The 16634-nt window shown below is 36.5% G+C and overlaps 1 protein-coding gene across 1 annotated transcript in view; it reads left to right on the forward strand.

Moving 5' to 3' along the window:
- Nucleotides 1-12782: 12782 nt before the first annotated feature.
- Bche (butyrylcholinesterase) overlaps nucleotides 12783-16634 on the forward strand; it is a 64598-nt gene continuing 60746 nt past the window's right edge. The window contains exon 1 of the mRNA XM_035450515.1: nucleotides 12783-14302. Within this exon, the coding sequence (XP_035306406.1) occupies nucleotides 12783-14302 (1520 nt within the window). The remainder of the gene's footprint in view (nucleotides 14303-16634) is intronic.

The raw sequence follows: 16634 nt of genomic DNA on the forward strand, positions 1-16634 counted from the left end.
TATAAAGAACTTGCTACAGCTTGTCTTTGGGGGCTTTATGTGGAAACTGGTTTTCTTTTTAGTATGATAGTATTTTATTAGTTGCTAGTACCTTCAAGTTGCTAGAACTTCCTTTAAACTACATTTACTCATACACAGAAAACAGCACACTCCTCCTGTTTTCTTTTCCCCAACCTCAAAAGATCTGTGTTATCCTCACTGAAGGCACCACCTAGAGATATTTTCATAATAGCTGCCCATGGTTCCTCAAAGGAAATCCAATTTAATGGCTGAAGAGAGTCCCGTTTTCAAAAGCATGCTGTATTTGACAAGGAATGTCCATACCATTAGGTTCAGAGACATAGGAAGATTTATTTGGACTAAAAAACATTTATCTGCTTTATGAATGCTCTTGGAAATTCCTGCCCAGAGTCTGTGGAGGATTGGAGAACTCTGAAAATCTACTTTGTACAGGTCACATTCATTAATTTTAATCCTGAGAAAATAAACAAGGATGGCCTTGCTGAAACCATTCCTCCACAACACCTAAAGAACTCTATTGCCTACTACAGAGATACCTACTCGTACACATTCACTGCCACCCTATGTAACATGAAAAGTAAATGACCCAGTTACAGGTATTGGGGTCAAGCTGAAGATCAGCGAAGCAAATCACTGGACCCTAGCTCTCACCTCTAGTTCAAACTGAAAGGGCTTATCCATAAATGAACTCTTCACAAAGTCTCAAACTGCAGGTTCTCTTCAGTGTGGCTGGAGAATGAATGCCTATACTGACTACTGCATTCCCTGCTTCTATCATTTATATACCTCTAGTTCTGGGATTAAGGGTGTGTATTCTGTTACTCTTTGAGACTCATTAAATCTCATGTATCCCTGGGTGGCCTTGAACTCAGAGTGATCCCTCTACCTTTTAATCCTGAGTCCTAGGATTAAAGGTTTGTACCACTACCTCTTAGTTTCTGCCTTCTGGGATTAAAGATGTGTGCCTGGCTTCTATAGCTTGTGACTTACTTTGCTTTCTGAATCCCCAAGCAAGCTTTAATAAATCATAAACAATATATCACCACAATCCTACTCACAATAGCTAGGAAATGGAAGCAGCTTAGATGACCAGCAACTGATCAATGGATAATGAAATTGTGGTATATTCACGCAATGGAATTCTTTTCCAGCTATGATGATAATGAATTAAATCTGAAAGAAAATAGAATTGGGAAAACATATCATTTAAGATGACCCAGGCACAGAAAAACACATCAGTCACCAAACAACACCAAAAGTTAGAAATCTAGGAAAGGAACTGATAAGGATGTCCAGTGGTGTGTGTGTGTGTGTGTGTGAGAGAGAGAGAGAGAGAGAGAGAGAGAGAGAGAGAGAGAGAGAGAGAGACAGAGAGAGAGAGAGAGAGAGAGAGAGAGAGAGAAAGAGAGAGAGGGGGGGAACTTGACAGGTTTGGGTGTGTGAATATAATAGAGAGCTAAGGCCAGGAGTTGGTGATGCATGCCTTTAATTCTAGCACTTGGAAGACAGAGGCAGGTGGATCTCTGTGAGTTTGAGTGCAGCCTGGTCGACAGAATGAATTTCAGGACAGCCTTTAAAGCTACAAAGACAAACTCTGTCTCTAACAACACCCTAAATAATAGTAGAGGGCTGAACAGGGAGACTTTCCAGAATACAGGATATACATATATATGAAATTGTCAACTAACAAAATTACCCAATAAAAACTGCCAAAACAAAAAGATAAGACACAAAGTATATCCTGAATGTAACAAAACATGCATATACAGAATTTCCTTTTGTAGTTATTGACACCATTCGTATTACAAAACAACATTGATATTTTGTGCTTTGAAGCAGATCATATAAACCCTTTGCTGTAATCTTACCTCAACTACAGAATAAAAGTATTAGCAGTTATTTGGTAAAGATGATTGTTACTTTCATTATTTACTTAATGTTCTGAGTTCTAAATTTATTAGGATGCTCAGAGTACGTAGAAAAGTTTTTGAAAATAAAACTTATTTTCCTTTATGATCTGCAGGGTTAAATCTCAAATCCCGAGCCTTATTCATGCCCTTGAGGGTTCTATCACTGAGCTGTATCCTGGTCAAGAAATACTGCTTGTTCTTTTACATTGTTATCATTATAGAGGTAAAAGTAATCAAGCATATCCATGAGATAATGTGTCATGTCAACATTGAAATATTTCAATAGATATTTGATATTATTAAATAATTAAGAACTTGGAAAACTTACAGCAAACTATTTGACCATTCTTATATAACTGTGTGATAGGAAAATTATATTTTTCTGCACTGTGATATGTAAAATTAAAAAATTTAATAGTTTTTTAGTAACAAATATTTTGCTCATAAAATACATCATTTTTATTAAAAATAGAAGGGAAAGGGTAAAATATCACACATAACATGAAAGCAGAAATGAGGGTAATGGGGCTAAGGAATAAAGGAAGGATAAGAGAAAAGGGGGGGAAAGATTGAGAAACAACAAGAGAAACTGTTTGTAAGATGTTCTAAACACACCTAATTCTTGGTAAGGTTATTAAAAATATAGAACAACAAACATATATTCACTAAAGATCAAGATCAGAACACTTTTGTAAGTGAAATTTCCTTAAATAAAAGATTATTGTGTAATGAAATGAATCACACACTTTCATATCTTCAATGCTACCTCCAAGAAGACAGTGAGCCCATTCATAACTGAGTTATGATAAAACCTTAAATCTGATGTTATGATTGGCTATCAAAATGTGTTCCCTGAAGGCAGTTGACAGGGAAAACCTGAGCATTAATAATGAGGAGTCAAGACTTCTGGGTACTCCATCAGAACCACTTACAACTAGTACAGAACACTTGGCAGTAGTGTTGACAAAATACCAGGCTATGAGGTAACAGCATGAAACTTGGCCACCTGACTCAACAAATTCATGGCACATGACCAATATCATCTCACTGGAAGCATGAGAAAAAAATGACAGCCAGCACAGAAGCAAAGCACCTGCTGTGTATTGAGCCACAAGGCAAAGGTCAATAACACAGGGAGAAGAAATGCTTTAAGGATAAACTAAAGTAGTACATAGTCAAGTAACATGGCTGAGAAACCAAGACACAAAGAAACCAATGAGCTTGGAATCCAAGTGGTTCACTGAAGTAAAAATGCTGAAAAAATTGAAAAACAGCAGTTTCACAATCACCTAATGTAGCTGGGTAGCCAATTTAAACATGGATTACAATCTTCTTTTAGTGATTTTATTACATTCATCACTATTTTAAAATAGATAAACATATCATATAATATGGAGTATACATGGCCAGGATGCAAAAAATTATCAGATAATTTCACTCAGTAAGATCAGGGGTTGAGCTTAAATTTAACTTTATGCTACTACAAAAAATGCACTGAACTTTTTGCTAGAAGAAGAATAATATTGACATTTGGGTTTCAAAAAGTTACACATTTTAAGGGCTGGAGAGATGTTGCAGCAGTGTAGTGCTTGTGGCTCTTTCTGAGGACTCAGGTTTGGTTCTTAGTACTCCTTTAATCCTGTAACAAGCTGCAATTAAAGTTCTGGGGAATTCAACAACTTCTGTCCTCTGAGGACAACAGACGCATGTAGGTAAAACATACACATGTAGGTAAAACATCCACTAACATACATAAATAAAAACAAATAAAATCTTAAGGAATGATGTATCCAAAACTAGTGCATTATTCAGTGGGCTACCCAAGTGACTGTTTTAAATACAACTACTCTAACTTTTATTTTATTTTTTTAATATTTCATTATTTCTAATTACTCATATTTACATATCAATCTCCCCATTCCTTCACCCTCCCCTCCTCCCATGTTCTCCACCCAAACAACCCCAACTCACCCCTGATTCCTCTCCAGGGAGAGTGAGGCCCCCTACCAAGGACCTTCAAAGTCTGTCATATTGTTTGGGGGAGGGTATAGATCCTCCTTGCTGTATCTGGGCTGCAATAGTATCCCTTCATAGGGAATGGGCTCCCAAAGTCCATTTGTGCTCTATGGATAAAGACTGGCTCCACTGTTAGAGGTCCCACAGACTGGCTTGGCCTCCTAGCTGGTACCCACATTCAGAGTGTTTGGTTTGGTCCAATGCTGTTTCCCCAGCTTTATGACTAGGGTCTCCATTCTATCAGTAGGTCAGGTCCACTTTTTCTGCAGGTCTCTCCATGCCCATCTTGGCTCCTTTGCTCAAACCTCCTCCCTCTCAACAACTGAATTTCAGTAGTATGGTTCAGTGCTTAGCTATGGGTGTCTGTTTCTGCTTTGAACAGCAACTGGATGAAGACTCTCCTTCCTTTCAGTGTCCCCGGCCTCCAATTTGGTCAGGGGTTCTTGTCTCCATCCCCTTATTGCAGGGACTATACTATCTTCTCTTGGGTTTCTCCTTGTTTCCTAGCTCCTCTGTCAGTGTGGAATGTAGGCTTTTAAAACATTGTAAGTTTACAGTATACATTAAAAAATTATTTCTTATTGTTAGAGATATAATTGTCATTTTTCCTTTTCTTTCCTCCCACCAATGCCCCAATACATCCCTTTTCCTTTGTTTTCAAATTAATAACCAAATCCAATCAAGAGGTAGATTTCTGGAGCCCATCCCCAAAGAATGTTTCTACAAAATACTTGGTGCCCAGTGCTCAGGGCTCATTATGGAAGAGAGAGTGGGAAAATCATACGAGTCAGAGGATTAGGCAGTTAGCTTTGTGTCTTTATTGTCTCCTAGTGTTATCAGAAGCTACACCCCTAAAATCTCACCAACATAACTGCCTAAAAAAGATATGAACAAGATCAATAAAAATAGGTGTGCTAAAGTGGATGAAAGAAAGTCCACAAGGCTTCAACCCTACACCAAAAGAACAGACAACTAAAAATTGGAGAAAGTGGGATAAATATCTTCCTCTGGGAAGAGTACATCAATTGCTTATTCAATCTCATCATATGGTCAACTCTGAAAACACACCTACAAGTAGCATTATACAGACAAAGATAGCTGTACTTATATATTTAGAAATAGGTATGTAACATCATTTAAAGAAAGGAATATTCACTTCTTTTTAATGCTTTGTCCAGTGGTTACAAAGGATTTATATTATTGTTACATTGTGAATGATTGTGATTGTAATGTTTGGTATTTAATCAATATTGCCTAAGTAACACTTTCCAGAGAAAAGGTAATTTCTTCTAATAAAAATGTTTACTATCTGGAAAGCATTTGATATATAATGGAGTCAAAATATATGATTTGAAAATCTAACTCCAAAAGAACTAGTAACATAGCTAGATTTTGAGACATTTTAAGATCTAATTTCATGACATGAAATTTTGATTAATCATGTTAAAGTAATGTTCACTTGGTGAATATAGGTAAATTTAATCACAATGATGGACATTGGCCAGAGTCAAAGTACCAGTACTTATATGCACATGTTTGAAAAGTTAACATACTATCAAAAACAAAAACATTATTTTCTACACATCTAAGTACTCTGTTTAATTGTAGTGAGCACTTACCTGGGAACTTTAAAACTGACATTTACAAAAACATAAATTTAAACTGTATGGAGAATCAGCCATTACAGTGTTTCTTGAATATTTTTTCTTCTTTTTCTTATTTTTTTGCAAAATACGTACAAAAAGTATAATAAATTTGAGACATGAAATGTATGTTCACAACCACTGTCAGTGCCTGGCTGAAAATGCCCTTTTTTACTGTTTGCTGAAGAACTTCGGACTTTTCACAGTATTGTAAACCATGCCTTTTCCTCACCCATATAACTAGCAGGGACTTTGGAGAAGTTCTCAGGAACTTTGAAATCTGAAGGGCTTAAATAGATGTTGAGGTGCAGGGTACAAGAAGTATAGTCAGAGCCAAACAATCTTTTGATTTTCATTGTTTATATCTAGATTGCCTATTTTGTTTCCTATTTTCTTTTTTTACGATGCTTTGTGACCACACGATTTTTCACAGATGAAAGGTGCACCTGCTTCCAGTACATTTCTTTGGAGTAGTGTGTACAATGTTTAGTGCTATAAAACACTTCAATTGAAAAAAAAAAACAAAAACAAAACAAACTTTGAAGTCCTGATGGTGTAAAATAACTCACTCATTTTCTATTATGCTGGCTCCTCCCTGCCCTTTCTTCTCTCCAGGAAGCCTGTTTGTCATGGCAGAGGAAGACCCCTAGCAGTCTCTAAAGGCTTTACCACTGTTTTCATGCCATTAGCCACTGAACAGATGTCAGCCAGGGAAGCCAGACCAGCAGCGCCAGATCAAGTTGCTGTTGCTGCTGCCAGCTCTCGCGAGCTTTGTCAGTAAGAGTTGCCTGAAATGTCAGAGCTGTGCAATTCACAGGCGGGGCGGCTGCTGCATCCCGCCTTTGCCCGAAGTATTACATGACTGCCACTTTGCAAACTTCGTCATCCATTTCTTCAGTGATTCCGGTGAGTTGCTCAGAATTTACACCCCTAATGAGAAGGTTCCAGTGAAGATCTGGCTGAGAAAGGAGGGGGATTTCTTCACTGTTTGTGCAGAGCGCTTATGCTGCTCCACTGGGAATAGCAAGTGGGACAGAGCAGACAGGCTAGCAGGCACTGTATCCGGGCATTCTATTATTCCAGAAACACAAACTCAATTCTTTTCCTTGCAGAGGATATGATAAATCTGTTCAACCTTGAGTGAAGAGACAAAGCACCTGTGGAGTCTCTTCCTTATTATTTATTCTTTCTCTAAGGAGACTTATTTTAGGTATGGTTACCCTTTAATGCAGGGTTAATCAACCCTTCTTAAAAACAAAAGTACTGTTTTGGCAACCGTGACTTTTTCCCAATACCATCTCTTTTGCAATGACATGGATTAATTTTCTCTTATTACTTAACAGGGCACTCTTATCACTCAACATTTTGCCCTCTGAAACTTTCACAACATCAGCTGGCAAGCAGAAAGCAATGTTCCTTTTATGTCCAAGAAAATCTGTTTCCTAATTTGATCTACAGATACCTCCCTCCTTCATTATTGACCCCTTTTGAGTGTTTAATCTGGAGTAATATAACTTGTACTACCATTATTTTTGCTTATATAGGAACACTAAGCAAATAAAGAGTGTTGGCTCATCCTGGATTCTTTGAAAACCTGTCATTATTTTATGGCATCAAATTCTGTTGAGTCATTGACTATAAAACTTATGAGAACAAAAGAAAATTGAAGTACAAACAAAATAGTTTTATCATACTTCTATGGTCTATACATGTTTTCATAAGTAGATTCTGTATTTGAAGGAATTTATTCCAATTAGCAAGTGCAACACTTCCAGAATATGGACCATAGAATATTTATGATAAATATGATTGTAATTCATTTTCATAAAACCCTGCTGTTTGACATTAGCAGGCTTTTAACATATATATAATGATTTGAATCATAACTCTGGAGTTGTTGTAGACAAAATACCATTGCCTTAAGATGCCAAATATAATATCTAGTTAGATTTTAAGAGATGTTTTATTCAGTGATTTCTGTGTTATGTTTGTTGATATATAATATCTGCATCTTTAATTCTAAGAAGAAATCTGGAATCTCTTTTATGGTACAGTTTTATAAAAAAATAAGTGAAGGAGATCTTACAGGGTCTATGAATATATTTTCCTCTATAAATTTAGCCTTTGATGCATTATTTCATCACAAGTGATAATACAATTTACATTTCATCTCTTTGTTTTGCTATATTGCCAAAGTCTGCTTATTCTTACTGAAATAGACTACTTTGCTATCAAATTTGGGGACCACAGCCTTTGCTTTAAGCCAAGTTTGGTCACATAGGTCCTTATTAAACCAATTTAAGTAGCTAATAGTGCTGTGGAAAGCAGAAAAGGGAGATGTGTTCCATGTAACCATATTGGGAAAAGGGACAAAGCTTTCCCTCCCACCATCCATCTTTAGAGCCCAGAAGTGAGACTAAAGTTTAAACAGTGAACCAGGGATATGCCCATCCAAGCAGTCTTTGTTAAGGTGTGGTCCTACCTAGCATTGACCCATCAACGCCTAGGCTTGTCTCATCCTGAAAGGTGGTACCAGAAGTTGCTTGATTTGTATGGAATCTCTTTGAGGAATGTACTTTTCTCCTTATAGCATGTGTTTCCTGGAGAAATTCCCATTTCTCTGACTTCCATTGTTTTGATAGCATGATAGAGTGAGAGAACCAAGTATCTCTTTACACTTTCACTTCTGCCAAGTCCTCACAGCCACAAGTGGTAAAAGAAATGAGAGTAAAATGACAAGTAATTTCAGCTTTCAAAGAAAACCCAACAAATACAATAATTTAATATTCAGTTTACTCATATAATATTGTGAATATCCATTGTGAGTTTGATCAGGAATAGATCTGGAGTTCTCTGAACTCATCTGTCATCTTCTGTATGCCCAGATGTCTCAGCAGACATTCAAAGTTTAATGGAACATGGGGATGTAGTCCATTTATGAACAGATTTCCTCAATACCCCACTTCACTTAGCCTGAAACAAAACAGTGTTTCATTTGATATAGAGACTTAGCTGTTTTGGTCAAACAGAATTCCAGTGCTGCTTCTAGATTCTTCCAGTACAATCTAGATAGCACTTTCCCAACTCATTTTAAGAATCACCATTTCCAGTTAACAGTGACAGATTTTAGTGATGTTTGCAAAATCAGACCATGACAGTTTTCTTTTACATATTTCCAGGTTGATCCACTATTCTAAATATTTGAGTAATGCATATTAGCATTTACATAGATAAACAATGATATTTAGTTTTTTTATTAGTCACTTTTAGTACACCCACATGTTAAGGTATATTTTCTTGTATATTTTCTCATAAAATTTTCTCATAAAATTTTCTGGGGAATTTAGACTTTGAATTTGAATTAGAAGTTGACCTTTTTTTGAAAACAGATGATGTGTTCTTTTTATTTTAAAAGTTAAAGTTTTAAAATTTAGACTTTGTATAATGCTAACAGTAAAATTTGATATGAAATAGCATTTGTTAAACTTGAATTTGTTATCCTGAAAATCTTTTTTTTTTCTACTTCTAGTACCTATTTTACTTTTGCCTCATGAGTAACATTCCCTAATGTCTTTGAAATATTAACTACTATTTCAAGGAATGTGCTTATCTACATTAAGATAGCTGTATTCACTGTGAAAGTTTGCCTCACTTTTTACGATAAGCATGTTTCTCTGAGTTTAATCTTTTATTTTTTAGCAGTTTTACCAGGTGCACCACAAAATGTGAAAGGCAATGGAGTTCTATAGGATTTAAAAATTATAATTAAAAACAAGCTAATGAATTCATTTGAAGTTTATTTATTTAAGTATTTGTAAAATACATGTTAAATATGTCTTAACTGGGAAGTTAAAACATCAGATTATGAGCAGAATGGGATAATGTTGATTTAAATGTAACAAATTTAGACTACCAAATGTGGGAGTATTGGCATATTTTCATTAGGCACTGCAGATTTGTCAATTTGGAGTATGACTTCTCAGCAGGTAACATGGGAGAAAGAACTGAATTGCCATCCTTACATAAATATATGCTTAAGGTACTTGTTTCTAATGTTACATTTTACTTTGTATATATTTTAAACCAAACCTCATAGGTGTCATTATTGAGAATATGATGCTAATTCATATAAACAGTACTCTGGAAATTTAAGTTCCATTTGGAGGAAAATGGATATTAAATCACAGAAGAAAAATCTATGTACATATAGGTAACAGGAAAAACCTGTTTTTTAGGTGTGATAGTAGCTATTCTAGAACATTATAAAATTGTAGTGGTTTTTAATTATATCCCAAGCAAATACAAAATGAAGGTAGTTATATTTACTTTACAAGAAACTGTTGAAGAAATGTGTGTAAATAATTGTGTACATGTTCATCTGTATGTGTTCTTGTGTAGTGTGTTGTGTGTACACTTGTGAGCTCAGGTGTATCACCTGGTCTGTGGAGGCCAGAAGTTGATGTCAACTGTCTTCTTGGATGACTTTCCACTTTTCTTTCAGAACGGGTCTGTCACAGATCCATGTCTCACAGATTTGGCTTGACAGTATGGCTGCCAATCACCTAGGATCACCTCCTGTCTCTGTCTCCCTAACTGTATGAAGTCACAGAGGGGGCACCACCGCCTGGCTTTCTTATGTGGGTGTTGGGGATCTGAACACAAGTTCTTGCGGCTCAGCAAGCCCTTTACCAACTCTGGCACCTCCCCAGCCTCTGAACTAAAGTTTTAAGTTACCAAAAATTACTAGAAATTGAAATTATTAACATTTAACTTATAAGAATCTTTATTATAAGAATCTTTGTTATAAGAATCTTTAAATAAAACCAAGAAAAACAACCCAGATCATCTCTTCGGGGGACTGAGAGGGAACCTGCTCTACTCCACATACCCAAAGACAAGCAGCCAGGGATCCCAGGGGTCCTAGGCGAGCTTACTGAAGTGTGCTTAGAACAGACAGATCTGGTCCCGGGCTTGTCATTTTCTCTTGACAAAGCTGATGTTCCAAAACAGAAAAAGAAATTCCACATGCCTTTTTGTTTTATATTTAGAGAAAAGGCTTTGTAATTACCAGGGAAAAAGTACAAAAAACTATGAGGAACAGTAGCTAATCCAAATTTCCTTTCCAAAATAAAAAATTGCCTTAATAACTGTCAGGGTTCCAGACCTCTATTTTATTATTACATGGAGTTCGATTATTATTACTTACACATTACACCCACTGTGAGTGCAATACTTGAATGTCCCATGAAACAAACATACAATAGTATGTTTCATTGATAATTTTAATGGATCTTAGCACATACCCTATTGTATCAAACAGAGGACATTACAAACAACAACAAAAGTCTGTGACTTGATTTTAAAACCTGAACTTATTACTACAGCAATCAATTTATATATAGACTTATTTACCTAAAACAATTCTATTTTGGATAGACATTGATAATTGATAAAATTATACAGAGAGGTATTGGGTTCAAAAGTAAGTGCTCTATATTATGGTTTAATTTATTTATGTATTTGTTGGGATTTGATCCCTAGATTTCCTGTGAAGAGGAAAAAATAGTACTTATTTAAAATTAGCTTCTTCTAGGTATAAAGTGTGGAAAGAGGGCTTTATGGGTAAAGGGTAGAAAATAAGAAATTCAATCTTGTCCTCTCATCTTCAACTTATATCATGACACATGTGACCCACCCCCAATAAATGTAAGTAAATTAAAAATATATTGCTCACTATGAGGAAACATAGCTCTCACATCTCTTTCTTTCTCACTGCCTACCAAAACAAACTTGATTATACATGCAGAAATCCATAGAAAATGGTTGGAGATGATAGGATTAGCTTCCTGAGCAGGCAGGTTAGATTAAAATTAGATCAGTAGAAAAAGTAGCAGAAGGACTGTACATTTGTTAGTGCTGGCCACTGTTATGTGGGTGGAAGCAGTTAATGAGTATTTTAATTGTGTTTCTTGCAACTATATAAAAAGGCATTGATTCTTTTTAATGATATTTGCATTATGTTTTTATATTCCTTTAAATCACATGGAGTTTGGAAAGTTTTATTCACAGAACCTCATGTTGATGTTATGAATCTTAATAAAACTGTGATCACACCAAAGAGTTTTCATATGGCCCTAAATAAATATCATCTACATACACTACAATATTAATATTAAATACATTTCATTTTGTAGTTTAAATAGATTACTATCGCCTCTTCCACTTATTCTTGTAATTTCATAGCATTGGTCCTCCGATTTCAGTGATTTTATACACTGTAAAAAACACGATTATCCATGACTTTGCTGGCATGTTTAACTATTTGCATGTGATATAATCAGTTTACAAATTAATTGTTGTTATTTGTGTAAAAATTCCTTCTAAATCAGTATCATTTCACATAAATATCAACTGGGTCTCCCACCAAGGATATTATGATTTAGGCAGGAAAATCTAATCTTAAATTAATTTCAGAGAACTTCCCTGAGCCATCCCGATAGTACACCCCAGCAAGCTATGTGTTAATAACCAAAGTAAAAGCTGGCTTGTTAGTATTGATATTCATAACTAAATGGCAATTACTTCATTTTTACTTAATATTCTACAAAAAATGTCTCATTTCCCTTTTTGAGGATAAACTTAGATTGTATAGAGGTCAAAATATACTTAAAAAAAGAGAGGGGGGTCCATGAATAGAACCATGGAACAAAGGAAGAGAATAAATAATCAATACTTCCAGATTCTTCGACATTCTTAACAGACTTCAGAGTTTTACCATCTATTATCCAGACATGCTATTTCAGAAACCACTTGTATTTTCTCCCCAAGACACCCCTGACATGTTTACCCCAAGGTATTCCATATTTGATGTGGTTATGTGTAGTTAATGATATCATATGTACCTGGGACAAACTACCTTTTTTTATGGTACTGAGACTTCTTACAGATTTGTATTTCCAAGGAAAGATCCTTTGTATTTTCCTTACTATGTTTTTCTCTTCAAGTGGAGAGAAATACATTTCCTTCTTAGTACTTATACATATCATTTGGCTTGGTAACATAGTCATCAACTCATACACGTTTAGGGTAAATAGGAACTACTGTTATTTTAGCAAATAGTCACTATTAGGCCACCACACAGCATCTGTACCGCTGTTAACATATTCTGCTTACTTTTCTCTTAGAAATCAACATGACAGCCCAGCGCACCGCCGTCACACAGACCCAGTTCTGCCTGTGCTTTCTTGTGGTCTTCATGCTTTTGGGGAAGTCACACACTGAAGAAGACTTCATAGTCACAACCAAGACTGGAAGAGTACGGGGGCTGAGCCTGCCTGTTCTGGGTGGCACAGTGACTTCCTATCTGGGAATCCCCTATGCACAGCCTCCTCTCGGTAGGCTAAGATTCAAAAAGCCACAACCGTTAAACAAGTGGTCTGGCATTAAGAATGCTACCAAATATGCAAATTCGTGTTATCAGAACATAGATCAAACCTTCCCAGGCTTCCCGGGGTCAGAAATGTGGAATCCGAACACAGACCTCAGTGAAGACTGCTTGTATCTGAATGTTTGGACTCCAGCACCCAAACCGAAAAATGCCACTGTCATGGTATGGGTTTATGGAGGTGGCTTTCAAACTGGGACATCCTCTCTGCCTGTTTATGATGGGAAATTTCTAGCACGGGTTGAAAGAGTTATTGTAGTTTCGATGAATTATAGGTTAGGCGCCCTAGGATTTCTAGCTTTACCTGGAAATTCGGAGGCTCCGGGGAACATGGGTTTATTTGATCAACAGTTGGCACTTCAGTGGGTCCAAAGAAACATAGCTGCCTTTGGAGGGAATCCTAAAAGTGTAACACTTTTTGGGGAAAGTGCAGGAGCAGCTTCAGTGAGCTTACATTTGCTTTGTCCCCAGAGCTACCCCTTGTTTACCAGAGCCATTCTGCAAAGTGGATCCTCAAATACCCCCTGGGCAGTAAAGTCTCCTGAGGAAGCCAGAAATGGAACTTTGGCCTTAGCTAAATTTACTGGCTGCTCAAAGGAGAATGACACAGAGATGATTGAATGCCTTCAAAATAAAGATCCTCAGGAAATTCTGGTGAATGAAAGGTTCCTTCTCCCCTCTGATTCCCTGTTATCGATAAATTTCGGTCCAACGGTGGATGGTGATTTTCTCACTGATATGCCCTTCACACTACTCCAACTTGGACAAGTGAAAAAAACTCAGATCTTAGTGGGTGTTAACAAAGATGAAGGGACTGGTTTTCTAGTGTATGGTGCTCCTGGTTTCAGCAAAGACAATGACAGTCTGATCACTCGAAGGGAATTCCAAGAAGGTTTAAATATGTATTTCCCAAGAGTGAGCAGCTTGGGCAAGGAAGCAATCCTTTTTTATTATGTGGACTGGTTAGGTGACCAGACACCGGAAGTCTACCGAGATGCCTTGGACGATGTTATTGGTGATCACAACATCATCTGCCCTGCATTGGAGTTTACCAAGACATTTTCAGACCTTGAAAACAATGCCTTTTTCTACTATCTCGAACACCGATCTTCCAAAGTTCCTTGGCCTGAATGGATGGGAGTGATGCATGGCTATGAAATCGAATTTGTCTTTGGCTTGCCTCTGGAACGGAGATCTAATTATACGAGAGCTGAAGAAATGTTGAGTCGATCTATAATGAAGCTGTGGGCAAATTTTGCAAAATATGGGTAAGTGCTTATTTCTATAATTGTTACCTGGTTTGCTTAACTTTGCTTGACCTTTGCTGCAGACTTCATTAAAATCATAGAAACATTTCGAGTGTTTTTCTCTTTGTATCTGAACTGCCTTTGTGTCTCATTATGTGATGAATTTCAGCTCTTTGTTTCTCGGTGCTTAAGAAAAATCAGCAGAGAATTTTTCTGTAAACTGCTTTCTGATTCCATTTCCAAAACGATGCAAAATACTTTAATGATGTTAGCTAAAGTTTGGAAATAAATGCTTGTATTAGAATTGCAATAATGAAAATGCTTTTCAACCCGCACATTTATTAAGGTTACCAGGTTTAATTAAATAAGAGGAGGAATGTGTCTTCTCATTGTTTAAAGCCTGGGACAGTGGCATCTCAGGGGTAAACATGTCCCTCTTAGGAATATGAATGGGCAAGAAGATGAAGTACTTCCATTTCTCCCTTACTCTTGAAAATCATAGCTCTCAGAATTTTGCCATTTTCCTCTAAAAGATTTTATCAGACCTTTTAAGTAACCTGCTTCACTTGACTTTTGAGGTCCCTCATGTTTAACTAAAGTGATTTTCTATTGGAAGAGTTCTGTGGCCAGCTTTCATCTCACCTTTGTGTTGCTGCTCTGGAGTCATAATAAAGTATAGGCCAATCCCTAGCTGCAGATGGTTCCACTAAGGCTTTTTCTACAGTAGGATATTTCAGCGCTTATAATATTCACTGGAAATCATACTTTGGCTCTTTATCTTTAACTGGGCTAGCAATGTGAGGAATGATTGTCTCTCAGGATGTTGGACAGTGCTGGCAGTGAGAACAGAGCTCCAGCCCCCACACTTCACAGCAAAGCAAACAGCCAACACTTCCGGAGTTCTACCTTGCTAAGCTACCCTGTTTCCTTTAAGTCTATTTTCAGTATTTTTTGCTTGCAATATCCTTATCAGAAGATTGCTCCATCATAAAAGATGAAGCATTTATAATCTCTTGGAATCTACCTTTTTTTTTCTAATTTTTAAGGATGTTTTTTCCCTATATAACTCAGGCTAGCCTTCAACTCAAAATCCTTTTGTCTAATCTCAAAAGTGCTGGTTTTACAGGGGGTATACTACCATGCCTGCTTCTGGAATACATTTTCAAATGTATATTCATGTGTAAAAATAAAACATTGGTCATAAAATATTTAGATACCAAATAACTGAGTATATTAATATAAATAATAAAAATTAATGTAAATGATAAAATTAGGAATAAAAATATATTTTTGAAGTGAGTACCTGTATTGGTTATAACCAGAAGGATTTGCTAATACAATCCTGATACTGCAATAGGCTAAGAGAGTATTGATAATGGTATTAATTTCTTGATTTTTTTATTACACTCTTATTTATTTAGAATGTGTGTTTTTGTGTGTATATGTGTGTCCCCATCTGTGCATATGTGGAGGTTTCAGAACAATTCACAGGAGTCAGTTCTTTCCTTCCATCATGTGAGTCATGGGGATCGAACTTTGTTCATCAAGTTTGGCTGCAAATCCCTAATCCCCTGGGCCACCTTGCCCAATTCTAGTTCTCATTTTTATCCTCAGTTTAGACTTCCTCACATTCCATGGTGCTGTGCATCACTCTACAATATAAGTTATTAGTAATTATTCCCCCACTACTATATACTCTTTGTAAAATTAAAGTCCTTCTGCTAAGCCTTAAGGGACTTCTACATTCTTCATTATCCTTACCACGTGTTGCAGCCAACAGGGTTTAGCTGCTGTAGGACATGTATTTTAGGAATGTCTAAATTGGGAAAGCACGATGTACAATATGGCTGTGGTTTGGCAGTCTCTTGACTCCTCCAATGACACAGGTTCTGTTTATTGACAAGTCCAGACTAATACACTGGTTCACCTAGTCTGTATTTGCTTTCAAGAGCAGTTGCTCCAGACATATGTAACTCGTACAGAAGTTACAGACCTGTCTATATATGGTCACTCATTATAAAATAATCCTTCTAGTCGGGCGTTGGTGGCACAAGCCTTTAATCCCAGCACTTGGGAGGCAGAGGCAGGCAGATCTCTATGAGTTTGAGGCCAGCCTGGTACAGAGTGAGTGCCAGGATAGGCTCCAAAGCTACACAGAGAAACCCTGTCTAAAAAAACAACAACAACAAAAAAGATAATCCTTCTAAATTATATTATGTTAGCTTATTGAAAAAAATGTTAATTTCTGGGGACATTCATTCAAATGTGTGGGAATAAATACTAGACCAGGTATACCACAATCAATATTAGGTTAGTTGCTAAATGAGACCTAGGAATACAATTTTATTTTTTC

Source organism: Cricetulus griseus (genome assembly GCF_003668045.3).
Source record: "Cricetulus griseus strain 17A/GY chromosome 1 unlocalized genomic scaffold, alternate assembly CriGri-PICRH-1.0 chr1_0, whole genome shotgun sequence".
NCBI classification, from domain to species: domain Eukaryota; kingdom Metazoa; phylum Chordata; class Mammalia; order Rodentia; family Cricetidae; genus Cricetulus; species Cricetulus griseus.